Source organism: Ictalurus punctatus, chromosome 2, assembly GCF_001660625.3.
Source record: "Ictalurus punctatus breed USDA103 chromosome 2, Coco_2.0, whole genome shotgun sequence".
NCBI lineage: Eukaryota > Metazoa > Chordata > Actinopteri > Siluriformes > Ictaluridae > Ictalurus > Ictalurus punctatus.
This window is the reverse complement of record NC_030417.2, coordinates 9478349-9503613: the sequence shown is the minus strand read 5'-3', so window position 1 is coordinate 9503613 and position 25265 is coordinate 9478349. Positions and strand designations below refer to the sequence as shown.

Sequence of the window (25265 nt, the reverse complement as noted above, 5' to 3'; positions counted from 1 at the left end):
TTCCCTCACTCACCAACAAACAACCTCACCCTCCCTCCATTACTTCCTCCGTTAGTCGTTCACTTTCCATCACTCCATCAGTCTCAAATCACTCCTCTCTCATTCTTTCTTTCACTCAGATCCTTAGTCACTCCCCGATACTGTCTCCTTCACTCAAGACATCATTCACTTTCTTTCTTCCTCCATTTCTCACTTACTTCCTCAGAGCCTATCTTACTTTATCAATTCCACCCTTTCTCCTCCAATGTCACTGATTTTCTCACTCTGCAACTTCCTCCCCACTACCTACCTCACTTACTTAATCCCTTCCTCACTCACTCATCTTTTCTCCTTTTTCACTTTATCTTAAATGTTTCCTTGCCATACTCAAACATTCTTTACACCCTTTACCCTTACTATTTTGCTTATTCACAGCTTCAGTCCTATTCTTCCTGTAGTACCTATAATCTATACCCCATCCTCACTCACTTAATTAAACTCACTTAATTCCTACCCTCCCTCCCTCACTCCAGCCCAAACTCTGTCACTCACTCAATTCTTTCATCCTTCAACCCTCCCACATTTTTCCTCCCTCAGTCCCTCAGTTCATTTGCTCACCCTCCCTCATTCCAAACTCAATCCTCAATCCTTCAGTTTATCCTTCTTGACTTAAACAAAATTTGTCTTTATCCCTGAGCCTATCCTTATACACTCCCTCACAGTGTCAGCGCATATCCTCCTTATCTACCGCACCTACACCTCATCCTCACTGACTCTTTTACTGAATACTCTAGGTGCTCAACTACTCAGTCACTCCTTAGCCTACTCCCTCCTGTACTCCCTCAATACCTAATTTTTCTCCCGTTCTCACACCCCTTAATCATTTCTTCCTTAATGCACATGAACTTAAGTGTAGAACCTGCAAACAGCCCAGGATTACGCGTTCTTCACTACTTTATTTCCACAATCCCTAAATGTTTCCTCATCCACTCCCTCACTGTCGCCCTAATACTTATTCTCCTTCACCTTGCAGCTCAGTGATGTTCTCAGAGCTGAGACTGCGCTCCCTCTTCTCAGTCTCTAGGGCACTCTGCAGGCTGAGGTTGTCCTGCTCCAGGCCAAGTCGGCTGCTCTCCAGCTGGACCAGTCTCTCCTGCAGCTCCCTTAGTAAAAGCTCCAGCTGCTGTGCCTGTCTCGCTGCCTCGGCCTGAGCTTTCTTCACTCGGCCTGACTCCTCCACCTCTGCCTGCAGCTTAGCACTCACCTCCTCCAGCTACAGAGGGAGAGAAAAAAAGAAAGAAAAAGTGAAGGAGAGAAGGGAGGTGGGCAGAGAATGCATGTAGTTCACCCAGTATTTTATCAGATACCATCATGTACCAAATCGTTTCATGCAAGTCGATAAGTTTATTTGTTAAGTACATTTAAAAACAGCAAATGTTGACTGAAATGCTGAACAAAAGCTCAGATAAAATCACTCAAGCTAATAAAATAAAGATGATAAAAAAAAGAAGTTCATTACATTTTTAAAAAATAAAAATAGTACTGAACTTGGTCAATAACAATAATTAAAAGACAGAAAAAAATTAAATATTAACTAAATAAATAAAAAAGACAATAGAAAATGCACACCATTGCATCACCACACATCTCACAGCTGGGCAAAGGGAAAAGATGGGTATTTAATATCCAGACATTTGGGGACGACCTGATTAAGGGGCCAGACTATTCCATGAAAAAGGACGGTCACCCTTCACCCTTAACTGGGATCGTAGGACATTTAGAAAAGCTTGATTAGTCAATCTAATAGAGCTTGAGGTAGTGCATGGGGCATTCATTCTGAAATGTAATGGAGTACTAATCCATATAATGCCTTAAAAACAAACAAAAAAAACTTTAAATTGGTGATGGTATGGGCATGTGTGTGGGGAGGGTTAGAATGCATATATTATCCAGATGAAGCATCTAATCAAATCAGCTCATTCCCTTTAAAATCCGTGTGTGTACATTTCAGTGCAGTGACATTTTTAAAATAATGACATACAATTACACTTTTAGTAGTTTGATAGAAATAACTGACTGGCTGATATACAACAAATGTGTTTTCTAGCTTATTTGTGGATGTTCAGTTATGTATGAGCCTCTAGGGCATACTGTTTATAGCAATTAATTCCTCATCTCCATCATGACAGATTTGTCAGTTGTTGTATTTAGTTTTGCTAGAAATTATATTGACTATGTTAAATTGCCTATGGGTGCAAAAAAAAAAAAATGCAATGAATATGAATGAATGAACACAGTGGTATCTATGGACCAAAGTTGATTATTAGAGTAAGTGCATTAACACTTAACACCACAATTAACAATTAACACCACAGACAGCTCATTTTGGACCACGAAGACTTTCAGACTTCCAACCAAACAAATGAGCAATGCATTGATGTTATACCAGCAAGTTACACTTGCTCCTACACAATCACAGAGTCCTATGTGTGCTAATAATAGATGATGTTTGTTCCTGTGAAATCCTTCAACACACACTGACCTGTCTCTCTAGATGGATATTTTTCTCAGTGGAGATCTGTGAGTTATGGCTCTTCTTCTTCAGCTCAGTCAGCTGATCTTTCAAGCTGCTCACTGCAAAACACAGAGTGTTAGCTGAACTAATTCTTCATAGGTGTGTCAAAACATGAGGCAAATGGATATGACCGCTAGAAAGTGGACGTCAGCTAATATAATTCTCACCATGACTTGGAGCAAGTAAGAGGTTCAATGGTCAGATCAGTCTGTAAACAGTTGGGTCAGTGTTCAGAGACGGAAATGTTTAGCTTACCAGCAGCCGTGTTTGGTGATTAGTATTTAATCCTCAAGTGATAGTAAAATTTAATTATAGTCAGATGTTGAATAGAGAATGGGCAGTGTTAATGTCCTTAAATGCTTTCTGAAGTGGACTCACCTTCGTTTTCTAAGCTGCGTTTTCTCTCTGTCTCGAGTTCAGCCTTTCTCAGGCTCTCTGTGCTCTGGAGCTGCAGCAGGGCTTTCTCTCGCTCCAGTTTCCTTAGGGAATCCTCTGCTCTGTTCCTTGCACTCATCTATACAAACAGTGAAAAGCAGGAAAAAAGAAAATCACTATTCAGTAGAAATCCAATACATATGACAACGCAGATTTAATTACTTTAGATTGCCAAAAATCTTCCAAAAGTACGGAACCGGTAATTTAGAAGCTTACAGTCAGGATCAGTTGACGCAAACAAAAATCAGCTGTGTCTACCACCGGTGGATAAAACACCTCAGTTGAGAACAAATACAATCCAGTTTCACTTATGCTTGCATTTATAGCATTCAGAATATAGCTATAAACTAAAAGCTTTCCTTGGCTGACACTTCCTGGTCATGAGACAGCACTAAAAGCCAGAACACCAAACACCACGACACAGATTTGGCCTCATTTTATACACGCTGTTATGTGTTAAGGAAGGTATTCCGAAAATATTAAATACACACTTACTGCCTGTCAAACTAACATTTGGGTCCAATTGTGCCTTACATTTAATTATTACAATCCATATGTCAAATAAACATCTCACAGAAAACGTCACCATATGCTTGCTTGTGCTGTATGTTCGTTTAAGAAATGGGAAAATTACAGTTAGATATTTAGATCAATCTCTCACATTACATAAAAGTCAGTCATTCCAAAAGGCAGTACAAATAGGGAGCATGTTTATAACCACTGAACTGAAGAAATAGCTTTAGTTACAGATTTCACATTTGTTTTTGTGATTGTTGTGGTTAAAAATGCTTGAATTTGCTGCGGCTTTTTAAAAATTTGCGATGCAATTTGCAGTTGTTTTTTTTTATGGAAAACTACTTGAACTGGTTAAATCACAATTGCAGTAAATTGTTTTGCACACTCACTTTCATAGTGATGTTTGTTGGCAAATGAGTCCGTTTAGCTGTACTCATTCATGTTTAACGCTCGTAAACAGAAGAGGACAATTTTGAAAAATTGCAAGCTCCTCCATCCTTCATACTGCCAGAACAAATTAAGGGTAGTAGTATGAGTGAGTCATGGTTATGTTTACTCTTCTTTTTCTGAATAATGGTTTGAGCACCTTCTTACCTCCTCTTCAAGCTCCTTGGACAGTTTATCTAGTCGCTCGTTTGCACTTCTGTTGAGGTAAAATTGTAAAAATGAAAAACACATCAGCAGATAATTTTATGATTTCATTCACAGTTTAAATTTGTGTGTGTGTGTGTGTGTGTGTGTGTGTGTGTGTATTTAATGAGCTGTACCTGCATTTGTTTTCCAGTTCATTCTTAGCTTGCATCTCATGTTTAAACTTCTCTTCTATCTTAATCAGCTTCTTTTGCACATCTTCAGTCTAAAGAGCAACAGAAAGTTGGTTGAGACAAACAGATGGGATCGAATGCGTTAAACAAAAGTATTCGTCATACGGCAGACACGCACGCGGATGCAGGTACCCAATAGTGGTGACATGACAGAAATATGGTTAGCTTTTATGATTAACAATCCCTTCATCAAAGACCAGAAACCATCTATCAAATTTTATAATCCGGTTAAAAAAAGAACAGGTCGTACAGTGAGGGAAAGAAGTATTTGATCCCCTGCTGATTTTGTACATTTGCCCACTGACAAAGAAATGATCAGTCTATAATTTTAATGGTAGATTTATTTGAACAGTGAGAGGCAGAATAACAACAAGAAAATCCAGAAAAACGCATGTCAAAAATGTTATAAATTGATTTGCATTTTAATGAGGGAAATAAGTATTTGACCCCCTCTTAATCAGAAAGATTTCTGGCTCCCAGGTGTCTTTTATACAGGTAACGAGCTGAGATTAGGAACACACTGTTAAAGGGAGTGCTCCTAATCTCAGCTTGTTACCTGTATAAAAGACACCTGTCCACAGAAGCAATTAATCAATGAGATTCCAAACGCTCCACCATGGCCAAGACCAAAGAGCTCACCAAGGATGTCAGGGACAAGACTGTAGACCTACACAAGTCTGGAATGGGCTACAAGACCATTGCCATTGACAACAGTTGGTGCGATTATTCGCAAATGGAAGAAACACAAAAGAACTGTCAATGTCCGTCAGCCTGGGGCTCCATGCAAGATCTCACCTCGTGGAGTTGCAATGATCATGGGAACAGTGAGGAATCAGCCCAGAACTACACGGGAGGATCTTGTCAATGATCTCAAGGCAGCTGGGACCATAGTCACCAAGAAAACAATTTGTAACACACTACGCCGTGAAGGACTGAAATCCTGCAGCGCCCGCAAGGTCCGCTGCTCAAGAAAGCACATATACATGCCCGTCTGAAGTTTGCCAATGAACATCTGAATGATTCAGAGGACAACTGGGTGAAAGTGTCGTGGTCAGATGAGACCAAAATGGAGCTCTTTGGCATCAACTCAACTCGCCGTGTTTGGAGGAGGAGGAATGCTGCCGATGACCCCAAGAACACCATCCCCACCGTCAAACATGGAGGTGGAAACATTATGCTTTGGGGGTGTTTTTCTGCTAAGGGGACAGGAAAACTTCACCGCATCAAAGGGACGATGGACGGGGCCATGTACCGTCAAATCTTGGGTGAGAACCTCCTTCCCTCAGCCAGGGCATTGAAAATGGGTTGTGGATGGGTATTCCAGCATGACAATGACCCAAAACACACGGCCAATGCAACAAAGGAGTGGCTCAAGAAGAAGCACATTAAGGTCCTGGAGTGGCCTAGCCAATCTCCAGACCTTAATCCCATAGAAAATCTGTGGAGGGAGCTGAAGGTTCGAGTTGCCAAACATCAGCCTCGAAACCTTTATGACTTGGAGAAGATCTGCAAAGAGGAGTGGGACAAAATCCCTCCTGAGATGTGTGCAAACCTGGTGGCCAACTACAAGAAACGTCTGACCTCTGTGATTGCCAACAAGGGTTTTGCCACCAAGTACTAAGTCATGTTTTGCAGAGGGGTCAAATACTTATTTCCCTATTAAAATGCAAATCAATTTATAACATTTTTGACATGCGTTTTTCTGGATATTTTTGTTGTTATTCTGTCTCTCACTGTTCAAATAAATCTACCATTAAAATTATAGACTGATCATTTCTTTGTCAGTGGGCAAACGTACAAAATCAGCAGGGGATCAAATACTTTTTTCCCTCACTGTACATGTCAGTACACTGTATGGCCAAATGTTTGTGGACCATCACATCCAAATGTGCTTGTTGAACATCCCATTTCAGATTTATTCCCCCTTTGTTAATATAATAAGCTCCCCTCTTCTGGTAAGGCTTTCCACTAGATTTTGGAGTGTAGCTGTGGGGATTTGTGTTCATTCAATTACAAGAGCATTAGTGATGTCGGGATGTTGAGGAGGCTCCAGTTCCAGTTCATCCCAAAGGTATTCAGTGGGGTCTGTGCAGGACACTCTAGTTCTTCCACTCCAACCATAACCATGTCTTCATGGAGCTCGCTTTGAGCACATGGGCATTGTCATGCTGGAACAGGTTTGAGCCTCTTAGTTCCAGTGGAGGCAAATTGTAATGCTACAGTGTACAAAGACATTCAATACAACTGTGTGCTTCCAACTTTGTGGCAACAGTTTGGGGAAGAACCACATATAGGTGTGATGGTCAGGTGTCCACCAACAACTGGCCATATAGTGTATCTGTGCATACACGTAAAGTTACTGTCCGACAAAAAGGTTCACATAGAAAAAAATAGTGGTGAATAAGAGTATACTGTAATTACAAATTTTGAGGTAAAGATTTTATGCATCTGTCATGTTCCTATCCTGGCATAAACATTTGGAACAACTTTGTTTAAAATCACATAATCTAATCCCTTTGAATGATACTAATAATAATAATAATAATAATAATAATAATAAGAAGAAGAAGAAGAAGAAGAAGAAGAAGAAGAAGAAGAAGAAATAGAAGAAGAAGAAGAAGAAGAAGAAGAAGAAGAAGAAGAAGAAAAAAAAATCTTCTTGATGATTGCTTCTATAAGGTGCCCAGACTGGAGTTCAAAGGTTTAAAATTCAGGAGTTGGGGAAACCCTCACAGAAGACTGTAGTGTTTAAAAAATGCCCTTGGCATATTATCTAACGATAAATGCATGCTATCTTTTGGTTCTGGATTTAGTTCACTAGCTGGTTAGGTTACATTACCCAGCATTTCTTGGTTAACCTAGCTACTCCACAAAATGTAAAAGAATGTAAGAACGTATCCACAGGGAAACATGTTAACATCTAAGTCATTGCAAAACTCAAATTAATTAATAAACTATAAATTAAACAAGCACAAGACTAATGTCTCTGTCTGAGACAGGGTTTCTTAATAGTTCCTAGACCACTGCTTTTAAACACAAGCACTTTAAACAAAAAAAAATGAAGGATAAAAAAATGCAGAAATGTCAAATACTCACACATCATATCTATAAACAAAACTTTTAAATAAATGTAAAAATAAATAAAAAATAAAATAATAAAAAGTACAGTCTGCTAGGATTCCAGATGAGTTTGCTGAAGCTGTTGTGTCCCACAGTCAAAGAACCATCAACTTTTTTAAACATCCACACATACAGCATGTAAGTACTATCATTAGTTATATGCAGGTACATATGCACATACACAGAGACACACACCTCAGATCTCTCTGACTGGTCCTCCTTTTCTACTAAACCATCAATACAGAGTTCATACTCATCTTCATATTTTTGTTTTTTGCTCATCAACCTGAGAAAAATCAGAAATAGTGAGTGAGTTACTGTAAGAAAACAGAACAGGAAAGGAGAGTGGGAATTGTATATGAATGAATGCAGTAGTCAGTGTTAGCTAACATAACCACATCCTTTAAAAACAAACAGTGCCCTTCCTGTCTCCTGCCTCTATCACTTTTCTAATACAAGTGCTCAATGGTCCTGCTGTGTGTGTATGTAGATATTTGAGACACAGAAATTTCAGGAGCACATGCTCAATCCAATTTCATGCCAGTCAGAGAAAAGTGGATTTTTATTAAACTAACATTTGTATTTTATGGACTCTGGACATAGTACAGTAGTGCATCTATGTCAGCATCTCAAATCTGAATGGACCATGTTGACAGCCACTGAAAACTGTTTTTTTGTTTGTTTGTTTGTTTGTTTTTTTGTCTGTGTCCACTGTGGTTGCTGTGTGTTGTGCTTGTGCGGCTTCGGCGTCCAAGATGAATTTCCTTGCACAATATATATATATATATATATATATATATATATATATATATATATATATATATATATATATATATAAGTATAAACTAAACTAAACAAAAAAGTAAATACAGCAAGTAGATAATAAAAAAAGCAGACATGATAAAATTGATTAACAAATTAAGTTAAAGGACAAACAACCTTGCTTAACAAATGTCAAGCTGATTAACTATAGCAACTATGTCAACAAGGAAAACATCTGCTTTGCCAAAGCAAAAAGTGCCAAAGTGTTAACGAATCAGGTGAGACCATTGTGTTTGTTTTGCTATTTCCAACTCTTAGCAACAAGAAAGCACATGTTTTAATGTATGTTCAGTTCCGTTCAGCAACAAGTTATTTGGTCATTCCTAAATTTTCATTTACCATAAATGTTTGTTTTTTAAAAAGTAAAATCCACAAAAATCTGTCTGATTTTTCCGAGCATAATGCCCAATATTTTCAAAATATGCTGGGATCATAAAGGTTGCGTAATGCACCCAAGACTTAAGAGAAGAAGAATAACAAATACATGATAATCAGTGATAAAGTGTGTTGAAGTATTCTTTTTGCTTTCACTTTTAGAACATCGTAGTGTAAAATGTAATGTATTTTAGTTTCTACACATATGAATATACATATATACAGAGAGAGAGAGAGAGAGAGAGAGACAGTGAAGACAGTGAGAGAGAGAGACTTACTGGTCCTCCCTGAAGTATGTAAATCCAACAAAAGGTAGCTGGTTGCCTACAAATGCACGAGGAGGTGGGAACGTCTCAACATCCCCTTTCTCATCCTCAATATCATCAAAGTTGCTTGTGTCAATGTCATTTCTCAACTCAGGCACCACAGGAGCCATGGCTAAGAGAGAGAGAGAGAGAGAGAGAGAGAGAGAGAGAGAGAGAGAGAGAGAGAGAGAGAGAGAGAGAGAGAGAGAAATAATGTCAAAATGCAAAGACCTCCTTTTTCGTAGGTGTGTGTGTGTGTGTGTGTGTGTGTGTGTGTGTGTGTGTGTGTGTGTGTGTGTGTGTGTGTGTGTGTGAAAGGCTCAGTGTGTGTACAACACAAAGCAGACACTGTAGTTTGCAGGAAGGAGTGGTGTCTGCTGCTGGCCAAGCCGGTCCCTGCTCCCTGTCCACCTCTCTACAGTAGCAGACAACTTGGCTCACACACTCACACACCTTCTCACTCTTTCTCCTACATACACACAGTGTGCATTTTACAAGAGGGCACACAAACCCAAAACCAAATGCCATAGCTCTAAGCTCACTCTCTTTACACAGCTATATTAAGGAAAATAGCAGCAAAGTGGATTTTAAAAATGTATTCAAAGAAAAGGTTTACCATAAAAAAATCTATTTCCCTTTACCCCAGCCAATTTAGAGTTGGTGTTGACGTTCTTCACTGGAGCTACGAGACTAACATAAAAGGTATGTTAAAGGTAATGGAAATCTATCTCACATGAAATTCTTTTCCATAAACACATGCACTAATCTTCTTATATTCATTTCAAATGACAGCATTACATTACATAATCTCAGTTCTGTCCCGGCTTCAGTACAGTTCTGTAACAGACCTATACAGTGTGTCTGTATTGTAAATTTTAATAACTCGTGTCACCAAGATGGCAGCCTTGATATGGTTACAGTGTGCAGCTACACAGTAAGGTTTTTATCCATTTTTATAGATGATATTAATTCACACACTAGGAAATCTAATTAAAGAAAACATTACTGAGACAGACTTCCATCACTCCATAGCTATATTTTTTAGTCTACATTGCAAAACTAGCAAACTAAACTGAAGTTGTATGCCAAACATTTGGGTTTTTTTGCCAAACCTTTCCTGTAATAAGAAGCCATTGCAGCTTGACTGGCTGAGACTGAAAACAGATGATCCAGAGGGAAATAAGAAACAGAATAAGCTAAGGAGCAGTGTAAAGAGGGTTAAGAGGAAGCACTCTCAATATCCAGCATGTGTTCATACATGTGTTCATGTGAGAGTGAAATGAGGAGAGAGAGAGAGAGAGAGAGAGAGAGAGAGAGAGAGAGAGAGAGTAAAGAAGAGAGAGGCCCCACAGTGGTGGTTTTGCATCACTCCTCTCATTAGAAGCTCCACATTGGCCACAAGTTCCACCCAGAAAACGCATCCAAAAATGAACACAACACAAACCAGCAACACAACAAGCAACGACACACTACACAGGGCATACTACAAGAAAGCGTCAAACAATATAACACAAAAAACCTCCAATATGCAGAAATTATTATTATTAGCCCAAATTATTATGCAAATCAAAGTTACACACATGACCGACATCACCACTTCTGCAAATTATGAATAATAATCCAAATTAATATCCTAGGTTCTATCAACAAAAGGTACACATAGTTAACAAAAAAATTATTAGCCAATGGTCCATGAACACTCGATTACGGTGAACTGAAAGAAAAAATTTCTTACAGCCAACTGACATGTAAATTAAATTAATGAGACTTTTATCAGCATTACTTTAAGTTATTAAAGCAATGTACTTCTTACAAACTACATGATTAACAAGGAAGGATGTGATCTCATTCGAGAAATGAAGTTAAACTAGTTGTACATTTTTATAAAACATACTGTGAGTGAACAAACACATTGCTTACTGTCTCGTATGGTGTCGAAGGTCCATTGGTCATTCTTGAAGAAGGGGTGACGTTTGATTTCCTCCACTCCTGTCCGCCCAAGCCTCACATCCCTGAACATACCAAAGCACAGATTAATACACATGTGCATAGAGCAAAACCAAACAATACAACCCCCACACTCCCACCCCCAATACACACACACACACACACACACACACACACACACTCCTACATCAACTGGTCTGTAGATCTGATTGTGTGTTTGTGACTAATATCCAGCTGCTAGAGAAAGTGATAGTCAAGCAATGCAGTGAGACACAAGCCTGACACAAGCACACACACATACACACACACACCTCCCCTCCCTTGCTCACTAGCACATGCTGAGGGGTACAGTGGACCAAGCTGCCACGTGTGGTTCATTCCAGCTGAAGCCAAAAACCAAAGGGAGGGCTGTGGCACATATGTGTGTATATGTGTGCAAGTGTGCGTATATGCGTGTATACGTGTGTATGTGTGTATATGTGTGTATGTGTGTATATGTGTGTATGTTTAAAAGTGTGACTAGGACATTTTACGAATTGCTAATAATGGCAGTCGCACATCTTGCTCCATGGGTTTAGCCTATGGAATTTATTTACTGGAGTCAATTAATTTATACTAATATTCCATAACTTATAGGTACGTATACAGGATCTAAGCAGGAACTAATGAGTAGTTATTCATTAGTACTTAGGTTACAACTATTACCTACTATAGAATACTAGTTAATTACTCAGTAGGTATGTTTAATAGGGAACTAAGGTGGAGTAATTTAGAATTAAGTTAAGAAGTAATTGCTGACCAATTGACTAACTATTGAGTGATTACTGATCCCAATGACATCAATTCCCAATTGTTAAGACCTACACTCTGTGAAAAAAGGGGTACCCTTCCTTGTTGCACTTCAGGTGGTTAAACTTAGGAATGAAAGTTCACCTGCTTCCTTAAAAAATATGAGTAAACTCAACCTGAAAATAGCCATTGTTTCAACATTGTTTCAACTTGTTACAACCTCATACTTTTGTTGGTTACTGCTATCCATATCTCTCTTTAGACCTTGACTGGAGAAATGTAAGACTCAGTCATTATTACTTAACAGTGAACTCCTCCAAAGTACTCAATTAATTACTGAGTAATTAACTAGCATTCCATTGTAGTTAATAATAGTAACCTACATGTTAATGAAAAAACTCATTTGTTCCTGCAAAGTTGCCTATGAGGTTTGGAACCATATTTTAAAGTGTTATCCTATTTTGCATGAAATTGGACATTTTCAAATGTCAATTATGTCAGTGGAATCATTTACTTTTTGACTTTTGATTTGTAGCTTGCTGATGTAAGTGCAGAATGGGGGGGGGGGGGGGGGATTCTCACTCTCTCCCACCTGTCAGTCAAAAAGGCACAGATAAGGTTTTTGGCCTCTTTAGACATTTCCATATCATCTGGGAAGTTCAGACTCTTTTTGTAATCCATGATCTTGCCATAAGTTCCCACTAGTGACTCAGCATAAAATGGAGTTTCACCTGCAGCAGAACAAAACTACATTTATTAAGAAAAGAGAAGACAAGACAAGAGAAGACAAGACAAGAGAAGACAAGGGATGAGGAGCTTCTCACCAATCAGCAGCTCATAGATAACCACTCCCACAGACCACCAGTCACACTCGCGTCCATAATGACCGGTTCCACCCTGTGACATCAGCACCTCTGGAGAAATGTAATCTGGTGTTCCCACAGCTGTGTCACAGCGAACCATCCCAGACTGGACACAAACACCCACAACCACACACACACAGACACAATTCAGCATAGTACTATTACATACACTATACACATACATGTATACAGTATATTGGATGATTCATATGTTGATTGGCTTATCTCCCAATTTATTGTGGAAAAAAAAGAGAAAAATAACTCATACTAGTGAAAATTTATGTTAAATGATGCTGTTCCTATGCAAAATGCATAAAGGTTGGCTGGTCTGGTTCCATAATATACAGTAATTGGAGTAAACTTCACTGGATATTGTTAGTGGATATTTCAATGTAATGAATGAATCATTATATGACGGTAAGCCGAGCTCAGGATTGAAGAGCTGTGAGGCAGTGATGTTACCTGGTGAGCAAACCAACTACTTCTCACACTTGCTGTCCACTTCAATAGGAACATATGTACACCTGCACGTTTATGCAACTATCAAAACAGCCAATCATGTGGCAGCAGTACAATGCAAAAATCATGCAGATACAGGTCAAGCGCTTAAGGTAATGTTCAAATCAAACATCAGAATGGGGAATAAGTGTGATCTCTGTGACTTTAACCTTGGCATGGTTGTTGGTACCAGATGGGCTGGTTTGGGTATTTCTCCTGGGATTTTACAAACACAACAGTCTCTAGTGTTTACGTAGAATGGTGCAAAAAACAAAAAACACTGAGTGAGTGACAGTTCTGTGGGTGGAAAAGGCTTGTTGATGAGCAAGGTCAGATGGCCTGATTGGTTTGAGCTGCCAGAAGAGATATAATTGGTATCGGCCGATATATCGGTGCATCTGTAGTTACTATATCTCTTCTGGCAGCTCAAACCAATCAGGCCATCTGACCTTGCTCATCAACAAGCCTTTTCCACCCACAGAACTGTCACTATATAGGTGCAAAGGCTATAAAGGATATAAAGGCTATTTTTCCCGCTATCGACCATCGGCCGATAGTTTAAAAACATCTGATGATCAGGGCTGATTATATCCCGTCAATCAAAAGAGGGCAGGAAAACACAATGATTTCATGCTGTGTGTAAAGATCATGTCTCTTGTGTGGAATGATGACAAAACTGCAATTCTACAACTTGATTGGAGTCCACCTGTGGTAAATTCATCTTGATTGAACATGATTTGGAAAGGCACACCCCTATCTATATAAGGTCCCACAGTTAACAATGCATGTCAGAGCACAAACCAAGCCATGAAGTCCAAGGAATTGTCTGTAGACCTTCGAGACAGGATTGTATCCAGGCACAGATCTGGGGAAGGTTACACAGTAAAATCTCTAGTGTTGAATTAACACCCAGAGTGTTCATTTGAGTCCAATGGACTTATATAAACTGTAGGGTGTAAATTCAACACTGAGGGTGTTAAATTAACACTGGCAATTTTGTTGTGTACAGAAACATTTCTGCAGCATTGAAGGTCCCATTGAGCACAGTGGCCACCATCATCCGTAAATGGAAGAAGTTTGGAACCACCAAGACTCTTCCTAGGGAGGTGACCAAAAACCCGATGGTCACTCTGACAGAGCTCCAGTGTGTCTCTGTGGAGTGAGGAGAACCTTACAGAAGAACAACCATCTCTGCAGCACTCCACCAATCAGGCCTGTATGGTAAAGTGGCCAGATGGAAGCCACTCCTCAGTAAAAGGCACATGACAGCCCACTTGGAGTTTGCCAAAAGGCACCTGAAGGACTCTCAGACCAAGAGCAAGACAAAGATTGAACTCTTTGGCCTAAATGGCAAGTGTCATGTCTGGAGGAAACCAGGCACCAGTCATCACCTGGCCAATACCATCCCTACAGTGAAGCATGGTGGTGGCAGCATCATGCTGTGGGGATGTTTTTCAGCTACAGGAACTGGGAGACTAGTCAGGATCGAGGGAAAGATGAATGCAGCAATGTACAGAGACATCCTTGATGAAAACCTGCTCCAGAGTGCTCTGGACCTCAGAATGGGGCGAAGGTTCATCTTCCAACAGGACAACGACCCTAAGCACGCAGACAAGATAACAAAGGAGTGGCTACAGGACAACTCTGTGAATGTCCTTGAGTGGCCCAGCCAGAGCCCAGATTTGAACCCTATTGAACATCTCTGGAGAGATCTGAAAAATGGCTGTGCACCGACACTCCCCATCCAACCTGATGGAGCTTGAGAGGTCCTGCAAAGAAGAATAGAAGAAACTGCCCAAAAATAGGTGTGCCAAGCTTGTAGCATCATACTCAAAAAGACTTGAGGATGTAGTTGGTGCCAAAGGTGCTTCAACAAAGTATTGAGCAAAGGCTGTGAATACTTATGTACATATGCTTTTTTTGTTTTTTATTTTTAATAAATTTGCAAAGATTTCAAACAAATTTCTTTCTCGTTGTCATTATGGGGTATTGTTTTTAGAATTTTGAGGAAAATAATGAATTTAATCCATATTGGAATAAGGCTGTAACATAACAAAATGTGGAAAAAGTGAAGCGCTGTGAATACTTTCCAGATGCACTGTATTACCAGTTTGATGTTCAGTGATGAAGTAGAAATGCTTTTGTTTGTGGAGAGTGAATGTGAAGCCTAACAAAAGGTTTTTTAGAATTCAGTCAATGTTAATATGAATTAATAACATTGAATAAGTTAAGAAATCGTACTTTAAACTTCAGAATTTAGTTAATGTTAATTTGAGTAATGTGTTTTCTGTTTATGAGACCAGTTACTGTGAAACAAATTGTTGAAATTGAGAAAAGTTTTTATTTGCATTTCTTTCAGAATTCTTTTAATTTAATCATTATAATTTAAAAGAAGGCATAAAAGTCAGAACTATCGGTGTCGGTCTATATATATATATATATATATATATATATATATATATATATATATATATATATATATATATATATATATATATATTTACAGACAATAGAAGAAGAAGAAGAATTTAGTGTTTGTAAACAAAAGAGACTTGTGCAACCTGGTTCCAAGAGACCCAATTAGCCTAACAAGTTGCATTTCTCCAGAGGTCTTTTGGAACTAGGTTGCACAACACTAAAGGGGTCTAAACGCCACTGTAAAATTGTGGATATTTCCGAGTGTGCAGCCATTGTGCACTTCAGAGTGTGCACTTCAAACCAGCAGATTATAAAATAGATCTGAAAGCAGAGTTACTGGGTCTTCTTCCAAATAAGATGCTAAAGGAAACAGAGATTCTGTCTATATTTTGTACAAAACAGAGACCCGTGAAGGTGCATGCCCAAAACAAAAGGAGCTGAACTGAATTAGGAGAACTAGTTCAGGTCCTCACCTATATAACTACTAGCAAGAAGGCTAGTAAGATCGCAAACACAAAGGACGATTGCAATACAGTTGCAATCAAAATTATTTAACCCCATTGCAAATCAGGTTTATTGTCAAAATGTACAGACTTTCAGCTGTTTGCAGTGACCAAAAGCCAAAAGCAATTGAAATAGTTCAACACAATGAATGCTTCAAGTGGTTTCCCCAAATTCAACTGAAAATGCAACTTATAATGATTTCTCCAGTCTCAAAATTATTCATCCCCCTGAATAGAATCCCTCACAACAGCACAAATATGCAAAACAGGGGTTGTCTCAAGAACACCTGATGCAACTATACAAGGGCTTCATGAGTTGCACCAGGTGTGCTTGAGCTGAAACACATGAAATACCTGAACTGGCTAGGGGCAGAAAATTCATGAAATACCTGGACAGGGCAGGAAAAGGAAGCTATCAATGGCTACAACCAGATTTCTGAGAAGGTAGGTTGTGGCAATAAACCTGATTTGCAATTGGGGTTCAATAATTTTGATTGCTGTAGCTGATTATTATGGTAGCTACTCATGTCTATTATGGTAGCTACTTCAGTTATTTGGCTAAGTGTAATTTTGAAAGGCCTACCACTTTTCTCTGCTTGCCTCCTGTTGTTCTATATATTCTGTATATTCTGGCTCGACCATGTGTGGTTGGTAACTGTGTGACAGTAACTCAAGAAAAAAAATCATCATCCACTGAGTCATTTCTGTCGCTTGATTAATGCACTCACTACATCGCAATAATTTACTTACAAAGCAATATGATTGTTTACTAACAGATCACAGGTGGCTATCGCACTTCCCTGAACATACCATTACTCAGTGAGCACCAACCCCCTTCTCATCCCATTCCTCCTCTCATCAAAATATTAGTCGTAGTCTTTCAAATTTTGCATCACCTCCAAGATACGTAATCAGTTTGGGGTTTCCCTAGTGTTCAAACTGGGAAATCTCACTACAGAGCCTGCTGAATCATCACTGTAAGGCATGTTTACAACAGTTGTGTCATTGGTCCTTTTTTTTTTGTCCAGACTGACCCTTTAAGACCCTGAAATTAATTTCTAGCTGTTCCACTGTGTTTGTGCACGATGTCCTGTAATGGACTGGAGTCCCATATGGGGTGAATTCTCCAGCCTTGTATCCAGTGTTCATATGAAAATCAACAATTCAGGGTGCATTTAATCTGCTTCCCACAAGATGGCAGAAATGGAAAGCCAAACCATTTAAATTTTATTTTAGTTTTTTCAGTATTCAGAGTTTAACATTATGAAATTCAGATTTTCTGAAAATAAAGTATCTATATTAAAAAAAAATCGTGCATCTGTGCTCACAAATGCAGGTTCAATTATTCACTCTCCAAATTTTCATTTAGCTAATTTCAGTACATAAATTCAGTCAGTCAAATTCAGGTTGACAAATTCAGTATGAAAAGTTTAACATTCGGGCTACTCAGAGGTAGGCAACGACAATCAGGCCTGGAGTGTGTTGAGGCATTTTGCATCTCCTGCCATCAAATACCAAACTACACTGAAAGAATGACTCAGTAGTTCAGTTAATATGACAGTGCTGCACAAGTTAACATCTTTCTATTCCCTTTATATAAGTTTAGCAGCAAAGTTGGGTTCCTGGCTTTTTGTACTCGATTTGCGTATGTGTCATGTCACGGCAAACTAGCAACTCCATTTCCCAGAAAGCATCGCAAACTACAAACATGGCTGATAACTACAACTCCCAATGGAACACACAGACACGTCACCGTCTCCTGAGAATTAATCACACACACCTATTCCTAATCACACTGACAATCTCACCACACTACTTAAGAGAATCTCAAACACAATGCCTTTGTGAAGTATATGCGCAGTTGTATTTTGTCTCTGTTGTTACCAAGCCTTGATACTGTGTTTGTTTATTCTGGTTTTGACTTTGTTTATTCCCTCGACCTTGATTCTCTGCCTTGCCTGTTCTAGATTGTTTGCCTGATCGCATGAACTTTGCCTGTTTATGTACTTTATGTAAACCTGTCAGGCCTTTCACCTACTACTACCAAGCAACCTCATCCCCAGAGCTCCAGCCTGAGACCCACGTGGTGATATCATTTGCAGAGTTCCAGCCAGAGGTCCATGCGGTGACCTCATCTCCAGAGCTACAGCCAGAGACCTACGAGGCGGTCTCACGTGCCGAGCTCCAGTCGGAGATCAACGTGGGGACCTCCTCCCCAGAGTTCCAGCATGAGAACTAAGAGGTGGTCTCACCTGCTGAACTCCCGTCAGAAGTCAACGTGGCAACCTCAGTTCCAGAGCCCCAGTCAGAGGTCAACATAGTGACCGCCTCCCCACGAGGTGGTCTCATCTCGAGAGTTCCAGCATGAGTCAAGTTCCTTCGACGAGACGGCCTCCCTGGCCACATTTCTGTCTGAGCCCGACAAGACGGCTTCCCAAGCCACATTCCTGTCTGAGCCCGACAAGACGGCCTCCCTGGCCACGTTTCTGTCTGAGCCCGACAAGACGGCTTCCCAAGCCACATTCCTGTCTGAGCCTGACAAGACGGCCTCCCTGGCCACGTTTCTGTCTGAGCCCAACGAGATGGCCTCCCAAGCCATGTTCCTGTCTGAGCCCAACGAGACGGCATCCCAAGTCACGTTCCCGTCTGAGCCTGATGAGACAGCCTCCCAAGCCACGTTCCTGTCTGAGCCTGACATCAAGACCAACCGAGTTAGGCTCACGCCTGAGGCCTACGACAAGGCCAACCAAGTTAGGCTCATGCCTGAGGACGACGACAAGGCCAACCAAGTTAGGCTCATGCCTGAGGACGACAACAAGGCCAACCAAGTTAGGCTCAAGCCTGAGGCCGTCGACACGGCCAACCAAGTTAGGCTCACGCCTGAGGCCGTCGACACGGCCAACCAAGTTAGGCTCACGCCTGAGGCCGTCGACACGGCCAACCAAGTTAGGCTCACACCTGAGGCCGTCGACACGGCCAACCAAGTTAGGCTCACGCCTGAGGCCGTCGACACGGCCAACCAAGTTAGGCTCACGCCTGAGGCTGACGACACGACCAACCAAGTTAGGCTCATGCCTGAGGCTGCTGACCTGACCAAACAAGTTCGGCCTGCAGAGTTGACGAAGAATGATGCTCAGCCTCTGACATCGTTCAGCATCCCTTTCTAGCTGAGGATGCCGCTCAGCCTCCCTGTTCAGCTGAGGATGTGTCTCATTGCAGCCAAGAGCAAACTGGCGACTCCATTTCCCAGAAAGCACTGTAAACTACAAACATAGCCGATGACTACAACTCCCAATAGAACACAAAGACAGGTCACCTTCTCCTGAGAACTAATCACACACACCTTAAATTGTACGGGCAAGATATTGAAAAGGTCAAAGTTGTCAGATTTTTAGGAGTGCTCTTTGATGAGAAGATGACCTAGTGTCAGCATACTGATAAAGTTAGGAATACATGTAAAAAGATTAATAATGTGAGACTGGAGAGCAAGCAGGGCATTGCTCATAATCATCTATCAGGCTCTTATAAGAGCTGCCATTGATTATGGTTGCTAGCATATAAGTCAGCGTCAGAATCAAACCTTAAAAAGCTTGTTGTGGAACAGGCTCAAGCAGTCCAGATTTGTACTAAAGCATTTACGTCATCAGATAGGCATCAGTTGTGCCATGTTATAATTGGCTCATTCCCCTACACTACAGGTAAAGAACACAATAGTTTAAAGACAGATTTCTTTTATTAATCTTATTCAATCCATGATTGCCTTTGCAGTGTTTTCTTGATATACAGATATAGGCATGCACTTTAAAGAGACAAAGGGATTTGACAGAAGGAAATGAAAAATGGCTCCAAGCTCAATTGTCTTTACCTGCCCTGAGTGACCTGAATTGTAAAATTTTTCCATACTGAAATCCGCAACCTGATTTAAAAAAAAATACTGAATGTGAATTTGTGAATACTGAAAAAAAAATTTTTTTAACTTATTTATGTAAAAAAAAAAAAAAAAAACTTCCGAAGAGTTAAGCATGAGAGGTGTTCACAAGACTATTTTTAATCACCCTCCCTCCCAGTCTCGAAGGTATTTTGACCAATCCTGCCTGCTCCCACAGTTTAAATTTTTATTTGTACAATGGCACTAACCAGGATAAACCAGTTACTAAGGATGAATGAATGAATGAATGAATGAATGATGTATACACATCACACAGTGTCACATGAGCACTCAATAAGGTCCCATGTTAATGAATGTGGCCATTCACATCTGAATGTCTGGTACTATTAACAAAAAAGTAAAAAACCTCCTGCTCCCGTATCTATTTTATTTCCAATCACGACGCTCTTCATGGACACCCAAAACACAGTTTAATGATCACACTCACCTTGTCCATCTTCATGCATGTGCCGAAGTCGGCGAGTTTGAGGTGGCCACTGCAGTCCAGCAACATGTTTTCAGGTTTGATGTCTCTGTGGATGAAGCCCATGGAGTGGATGGCATCCAGTGCCAGCACCACTTCAGCTGTGTAGAAGCGTGCCCATTCCTCAGGCATGTCGTAATTCATGGTGAGGGTTACCAGATCTCCACCTGCCATGAACTCCATCACCAAGTAGAGATGGCGCTCATCTTGAAATGCACAGCACAGCTACGTAAACACAGGGAAACCAAAGATAATTACTATACAGATACTGTAAATATATAACTAATACATTTATTCATCACTGAAAATCTGTTCAATACTTAGAAATGTGTCTCAATTTAGTAGCAAAGCAGTTGCAAAAAACATTATAAAGTACTGTCCTCTATGTCTCATCTTCATTTCCATTGTTGGCAATATGAAAATTGGCACACAGAAAGGCACCTTCAAAGACATGGAGATTATATTGATAACACATGTACTTCAAAATAATTATTGCTGTTTCCTCTTCTAGTTATATAAATGGGTACCGGCATGGTGTATCACAGTTCCCTCCAATATGATGACATAAAAAACCTATCTATATAAAACCTAGCATGCAGAGGTAAAACTGGATGAGGTGGAAACTGGGGGGTGAGTGATTAAGATCCAGCTGACTTAGACTTAGACGATATCTTTATTACAGCAAATAAAGTGTAACATTTTGGCAAGATATCACTGCGCTCTTAAGTTGAACTGTTTATTCTGCCTTTATAAATAGTTAAACATGTCTGTAATGTTACAAAGTCAGTGGCCACTTTGCCTCTAAAACTAAAGTCTGGCTTCAATAGGATCCTGTGGCATTCTGAACACAGACATTTATTTGAAGCTTTTAAAGCAACACTTTATGTGCCATGATATGACCACGGATGCTTCTGAACTGACAGCATTTCAATTCTAATACTTATGGGCAACAATGGTGCCTTGTCAGAGTAGTTCTATTGAAAACTAATGTAAACAAAGACATTTTACACATAATTCAGTGATTAGTATGTGGCCTTTTGCTTTTTTTCCAATTATAGTCTACATATTGTGAATAAACTTCATAAGTTAACTGTGAACAGTAATTTGTTAGGTAGCTGGCCTTTTGTGAAGATTGAAGTTAACAGCTAGCTTATTTCGAAAGATATGTTGCAAAAACGGAGAGCCAAAAAAATCTCAGAACAGCAAGGTTGCTATGTCTGCTTGACAAATCCAGCCCAATGGACAAAACTATAAACCATGCTAAATAGCAATGAAACCATCCCAATACAAAATTGGACAATTCTAAAGTGTATTAATTTATGGCAACACCACTGTCAAATATATTGTAATATTTTGAAACTTCATATGGCACATTTTAATCAAGTGTTATTAAAACAATGTAGCTATTGTTTCTGATATAATTACTGGAATGTATCCAAAATATCAAACCATTAACCCACTGGGGGAAAAAAAACAACTCATGAGAACAAGTTAAACGAATCACCATATGACCAAAGGTTTGTAGACACCTGACCATTATACCTATATGTGATTTTTCCCCAAACTGTTGCCACAAAGTTGTAAGGACACAATTGTAAAGAATGTCTTTGTATGCTGTGGAATTACAATTTCCCTTCACAGGAACTAAGAGGCCCAAACCGGCTCCACCATGACAATGCCCCTGTGCACAAAGTGAGATCCATAGAGACATAGTGTGCTAAGGTTGGAGTGGAAGAACTCGAGTGGCCTGCACAAAGCCCTGACCTCAACCCACTGAACACCTTTGGGATTAACTGGAACACTGACTACACCTCACGTGTCCTCGCCGAACATCAGGCAAGCCTTCCCAGAAGAGTGGAGCTTATTATAACAGCAAAGATGGATTAAATCTGTAATGGGATGTTCAACAAGCACAAATAGGTGTGATGGGCAGGCATCCACATACTTTTGGCCATAAAGTATAGCTCAATTCTGTGGGGAAATATGTGAACTGGCATCACTGAAGAGCAGAATAAATGTTGGTCTGTTACTGTAGCTCTCGTTGTCCAGCAAAATCTTGTTGTTAAAGCTGGTCTTGCTCGGTTCCTGTTTGACACTAGTATGCATTATGTTAAGCTATTTTTGTCATAACCATTACTGGTCCTGGTTCACCAGTTAATAACTTAAATTATTTCATGTTTAAGTTTTATATACTTCCATCTAATACAAATTAACAGTATTAGAAACAAACACTTTGTGCATTGGATATATCTATAATTTCCAAATGAGGGATGTGTTTGAATAAAGCAGACGTTATTTAGATCTGGTGGTCTACAAATTATATGCAAAAAACGCTTCCAGGAAACACTGAGGTCAATGACTTTGAGCCATTTGATTCAGCAGAGCTCTGCACACAGTGTATCTACAAAATACAGCTTCAGAGTGCAGGGCTTGAAATGAAACTTGTAGCTTATTACACATTGGTTTTCCAAGCATACCAAATTTAGGAGCCAATCAGCATGTTTTACCAAAATAATGCCGCCTCAAATGTAACTTTATACTAGTGAAATAAAATTAATAGATTAATTAATCAATTATTGATGTATTCTGTTTGGATGAAACCTACAACAATTGATTACTGCAAGGACTCAGTTTATGACTTTCGACTGACTGATTTTGTCATTCACTGTAGCAATGACTTTTATCATTTCTTTTTTGTAGCTTTTATTTTAATTATTTCATAGCTAACAATCAAGATTTTTGTGAAGGCATTTTTTCCCATTTTCTCCCAAATTTAGTCTTGGCCAATTCCAACCCAGCAGTTAGGTCTCCCCTATCATACGACAGCTACCAGCCAGGGAGGGTGAAGACTAACACATGCTTCCTCCAAGACACTCAGGCTGCATCACAGGACAGCATCCACCCCCTTCCTCATGCACATGCCATCCCTCCCACCCAGCATTTCATGGCCGTGGACGGCTGTGGCATCTCTGAATAATAAGGAGAACATTTTTCTGTTGCACCACTCTGGAGCCCCCAACCAAAATAAATAATAAATAAAAGGTTTTTTTTTTTAAAAACCATTTATTTCTTAATGGTGGATGGGTGCAAGTACATTTCAAGTGTGTGTGTGTGTGTGTGTGTGTGTGTGTGTGTGTGTGTGTGTGTGTGTGTGTGTGTGTGTGCGTGCTTGCGTGTGTGTGTGTGTGTGTGAAACATAGTGTGTAGATGGTGTATATTTCCATTCTACCTGCACTATCCAGGGACTGTTTGAGAAGGCCATGATGTCCCGCTCCTCAAAGAAGAAGGCAGAGTCTGAGCGCTTGAGCATCTCAAACTTGCTGAGCTTCTTCATAGCGTATACTTTCTTAGAGACCTTATGCCGCACCTAAACGCAGATATACATGCACAGTTAGTTCAATGTACAGGTACAAATTAGTCAATATGCCATCGTTAGGCCAACAGTAATATGAACAGAATGTAGTGCAGATACATTTTTATTTTTTTAAATGTGGTTTTGTATTATAAATCCATCCATCCATCCATTTTCTGTATCGCTTATCCTACACAGGGTCACATGGAGGCTGGAGCCTATCTCAGGGCACAAGGTGGGAGACACCCTGGACAAGGTACCAAGCCATCACAGGGCACAATCACACACACATTGTATTATAAATCAAGAAAGAATATAATTAATTAACTTAAAGTGCTTTTTCCCCATTAAAGGAAATCAATGGCATTTAAAGGTTCAAAGAGCTATAAAACACAGCTATATGGAGCAATCATAGCAAATCAGTGCTGACCTCTGTAGACAGTTTAAACTCTGACTATAATCAATATACATCTGTAACCCGACTATAATCTCATTAATCAGACCATTATGGTGTGCTTCTGTCCTGCAGGGCTCTGATAATCAGTAATCCTGAGATTATGAATGCTTTGATCAATTACAGCAACTGTAGTGGGTTTTAAATCCAGGACTGCCAGAAAGACATGTTTCAAGGCACAATACCCTTATCTATCTTAAATGAACTCTACAGTATTACACCAATATAAGTATTAGACGAGGAAAATTTTAAAAGGACACAAATTATCTTTTATAAGTGTGTGCTGATTTAGACCATGCAGTTTACACAATGCCAAACTGGTAGATATATGCTTCCCTTACTCGTCAGCTTTGTAGTTGCTGTACAACCGGATGAAGATGCAAATTTCTAACATGTCTAGCTACATTTTGGATAAAGGGGAAATTGTGTAAATTTAAATTTTTGGTCAAATTATTAATTTGAACACATTATGATTTATTACAGTTTACCCACTATTGGTAATTAAATTAGGAGCTCAATAATCATCAAATACCTATATCTTTGTGTTTAAGGACAGACTTATTGTCCACTCTCAGATTTTAATGGCACTCTAAATTCCTGTGTAAACCAGTTACTGTAGGACTTTAAGGTATTGTAAGCTTATTTTTTTGTTGTTGTTTTTTTCACTCTCATCGTTCATATTAAACATTATTAGTGTCAACTGTAACACCAACATATGTTGTGAGCTAATGATGATCTAGATCAGCCTTTTCCAGTTACATCTAGATGTTTTTTTCCCAATAAAATAAAAAAAAAGTCACAAATATTTCTCAGTTCCTGTACACCTATTTAACTTTAAGAACACATTTCTTAAAGATTAACCAACAATGGCAATATAAGGTGTTCAAAAACTTTGACCAGCAATGAGTGTGAGAGGTTATGCTCAAAATAAGTATAAGAAAATGTAAAGTTGAAAACATTGATCTGGTTAATAAAAATATTTGATAGTGTTTTGACTGATGACTGATCACAACTGCAAAGCATTTGCATTTATTGTTCATTTTACAAAATATCATCTGGTGCAACCATCAAGAAAAGA

The 25265-nt window shown here is 39.5% G+C and overlaps 1 protein-coding gene across 6 annotated transcripts in view; it reads right to left on the bottom strand.

The window, feature by feature from the left end:
* LOC108256302 (rho-associated protein kinase 2) overlaps window positions 1-25265 on the bottom strand; it is a 57062-nt gene that overhangs the window by 22962 nt on the left and 8835 nt on the right. For all 6 annotated transcript variants that reach the window (XR_008398260.1, XM_047159462.2, XM_047159457.2 and 3 more), the window contains 12 exons: window positions 23611-23748; window positions 20346-20606; window positions 12512-12656; window positions 12280-12418; window positions 10872-10963; window positions 8925-9084; window positions 7645-7735; window positions 4273-4361; window positions 4100-4148; window positions 2933-3068; window positions 2522-2613; window positions 1006-1252 (listed from right to left, as the gene is read on the bottom strand). Coding sequence is in view for 5 of the 6 variants with exons in the window: in XM_047159462.2 (XP_047015418.2) it covers window positions 1006-1252; window positions 2522-2613; window positions 2933-3068; window positions 4100-4148; window positions 4273-4361; window positions 7645-7735; window positions 8925-9084; window positions 10872-10963; window positions 12280-12418; window positions 12512-12656; window positions 20346-20606; window positions 23611-23748 (1639 nt within the window). In the remaining variant the exon portion in view is untranslated. The remainder of the gene's footprint in view (window positions 1-1005; window positions 1253-2521; window positions 2614-2932; window positions 3069-4099; window positions 4149-4272; window positions 4362-7644; window positions 7736-8924; window positions 9085-10871; window positions 10964-12279; window positions 12419-12511; window positions 12657-20345; window positions 20607-23610; window positions 23749-25265) is intronic.